The sequence below is a fragment of the Oncorhynchus mykiss genome, chromosome 10 (genome assembly GCF_013265735.2).
Source record: "Oncorhynchus mykiss isolate Arlee chromosome 10, USDA_OmykA_1.1, whole genome shotgun sequence".
Lineage (NCBI taxonomy): Eukaryota > Metazoa > Chordata > Actinopteri > Salmoniformes > Salmonidae > Oncorhynchus > Oncorhynchus mykiss.
In genome coordinates, this window is record NC_048574.1 from 76406447 (window position 1) to 76408946 (window position 2500).

Consider the following 2500-nt stretch of genomic DNA (forward strand, 5'->3'; position numbering starts at 1 on the left):
TGTGCAAAACTGATAGAGACATACCCCAAGCGACTTACAGCTGTAATCGCAGCAAAAGGTGGCGCTACAAAGTATTAACTTAAGGGGGCTGAATAATTTTGCACGCCCAATTTTTCAGTTTTTGATTTGTTGAAAAAGTTTGAAATATCCAATAAATGTCGTTCCACTTCATGATTGTGTCCCACTTGTTGTTGATTCTTCACAAAAAAATAAAGTTTTATATCTTTATGTTTGAAGCCTGAAATGTGGCAAAAGGTCGCAAAGTTCAAGGGGGCCGAATACTTTCGCAAGGCACTGTATATAATATGACATTTGTAATGTCTTTATTGTTTTGAAACTTCTGTATGTGTAATGTTTACTGTTAATTTTTATTGTTTATTTCACTTTATATATTATCTACCTCACTTGCTTTGGCAATGTTATCACGTTTCCCATGCCAATAAAGCCCTTGAATTGAATTGAATTGAATTGAATTGACAGAGAGAGGACAGAGAGAGACAGAGAGACAGAGAGAGGACAGAGAGAGACAGAGAGACAGAGAGACAGAGAGAGGACAGAGAGAGAGAGAGACAGAGACAGAGAGACAGAGACAGAGAGAGGACAGAGAGAGACAGAGAGAGACAGAGAGACAGAGAGAGAGAGAGAGAGAGAGGACAGAGAGAGACAGAGAGAGACAGAGAGAGGACAGAGAGAGACAGAGAAAGAGGACAGAGAGAGAGAGAGAGAGAGAGAGAGAGAGAGAGAGAAGGGGGGTAATAATCCACAGTATCTTCCTCTCACCGCCCGGTAACATCCGGTGTGAAACATAATCAACACCTTGTCTCTGATTTATATTCTTTCCCACAAGACCCTGCTGCTGCGCCCAAATTAAGGAAATTAAAAATCACCGTTCTGCATTGCCGCCGAAGCACTGAGACTCTGGCATTATCCTTCCCCATTACGGAGATCTTTAGCCGGGGTAATTACGGCAGGACTCACCGGCATGACCCCGGTTGGTGGCGTCGTGATCACTGTCTCCCTGCTCGCTGTCCCCATGACCGCTGTCTTTAGAACTCACGATGTCCGCCTCTTGGAACGCAGAACTGGAGGGAGGGAGGGAGGGAGACACATGGTAGTAGGAGAAGAGAAGAACATGGAGACAGACAGAGACAGAGAGAGACAGAGAGAGAGAGAGAGAGAGAGAGAGAGAGAGAGAGAGAGAGAGAGAGAGAGAGAGAGAGAGAGGAGATTCATTAAAAATTGACACCATATTAATACATTCACGGTGGCCTTCAAGTGTCTAAATTGGATGTTTCACTTGACGTGTAATGAATCCCGTGGTTGTGGAATGCGGCCGTCCACCTCGTCCGTTACGGGACTCAGACCAAATTGGATCTGAGTGTTATATGTTGGGAATGATGACGATGACGAGCCTGACCGACATATTAGATGTATATGGTATGTGTCACACATGGCACCCTAAAGTAGTCAAAAGCACAGCACTACATAGGGAATAGGGTGCCATTTTAGCCGTGCTCTGACTGGTGTTTTGAGTGCATATGGAAGTGCAGTGGTCATGACGATGACTTCTGAGTGGAATACTAAGTGATAGCCCTAAGGATATGGAAGTGTCTAATGTCATGGACAGGATGGCCATGATGTTGGCAGTGACTGTCTGACTGGCATAGTAAATCAAGGGATATATTTGGATGTGAAAACATGAATGGAATAGTTGGGAACATAGTTGGGAACCGCCTAGCGGATGGGGATACGTCACAGATATACAGGTTGTGTAGTGTAGCCATATAGAATGTTATACAGGTTGTGTAGTGTAGCCATATAGAATGTTATACAGGTTGTGTAGTGTAGCCATATAGAATGTTATACAGGTTGTGTAGTGTAGCCATATAGAATGTTATAGAGGTTGTGTAGTGTAGCCATATAGAATGTTATACAGGTTGTGTAGTGTAGCCATATAGAATGTCATACAGGTTGTGTAGTGTAGCCATATAGAATGTTATACAGGTTGTGTAGTGTAGCCATATAGAATGTTATACAGGTTGTGTAGTGTAGCCATATAGAATGTTATACAGGTTGTGTAGTGTAGCCATATAGAATGTTATACAGGTTGTGTAGTGTAGCCATATAGAATGTTATACAGGTTGTGTAGTGTAGCCATATAGAATGTTATAGAGGTTGTGTAGTGTAGCCATATAGAATGTTATACAGGTTGTGTAGTGTAGCCATATAGAATGTTATAGAGGTTGTGTAGTGTAGCCATATAAAATGTAATACAGGTTGAGTAGTGTAGCCATATAGAATGTTATACAGGTTGTGTAGTGTAGCCATATAGAATGTTATACAGGTTGTGTAGTGTAGCCATATAGAATGTTATACAGGTTGTGTAGTGTAGCCATATAGAATGTTATAGAGGTTGTATAGTGTAGCCATATAGAATGTTATACAGGTTGTGTAGTGTAGCCATATAGCATGTTATACAGGTTGTGTAGTGTAGCCATAT

General features: G+C 41.8%; 1 protein-coding gene across 6 annotated transcripts in view; it reads right to left on the reverse strand.

The window, feature by feature from the left end:
* Positions 1-2500, reverse strand: part of LOC110513050 (protocadherin-10-like) — a 37531-nt gene that overhangs the window by 26180 nt on the left and 8851 nt on the right. For all 6 annotated transcript variants that reach the window (XM_036934002.1, XM_036934000.1, XM_036934001.1 and 3 more), the window contains exon 3: positions 979-1082. In XM_036934002.1, coding sequence (XP_036789897.1) covers positions 979-1082 — 104 coding nt within the window. The remainder of the gene's footprint in view (positions 1-978; positions 1083-2500) is intronic.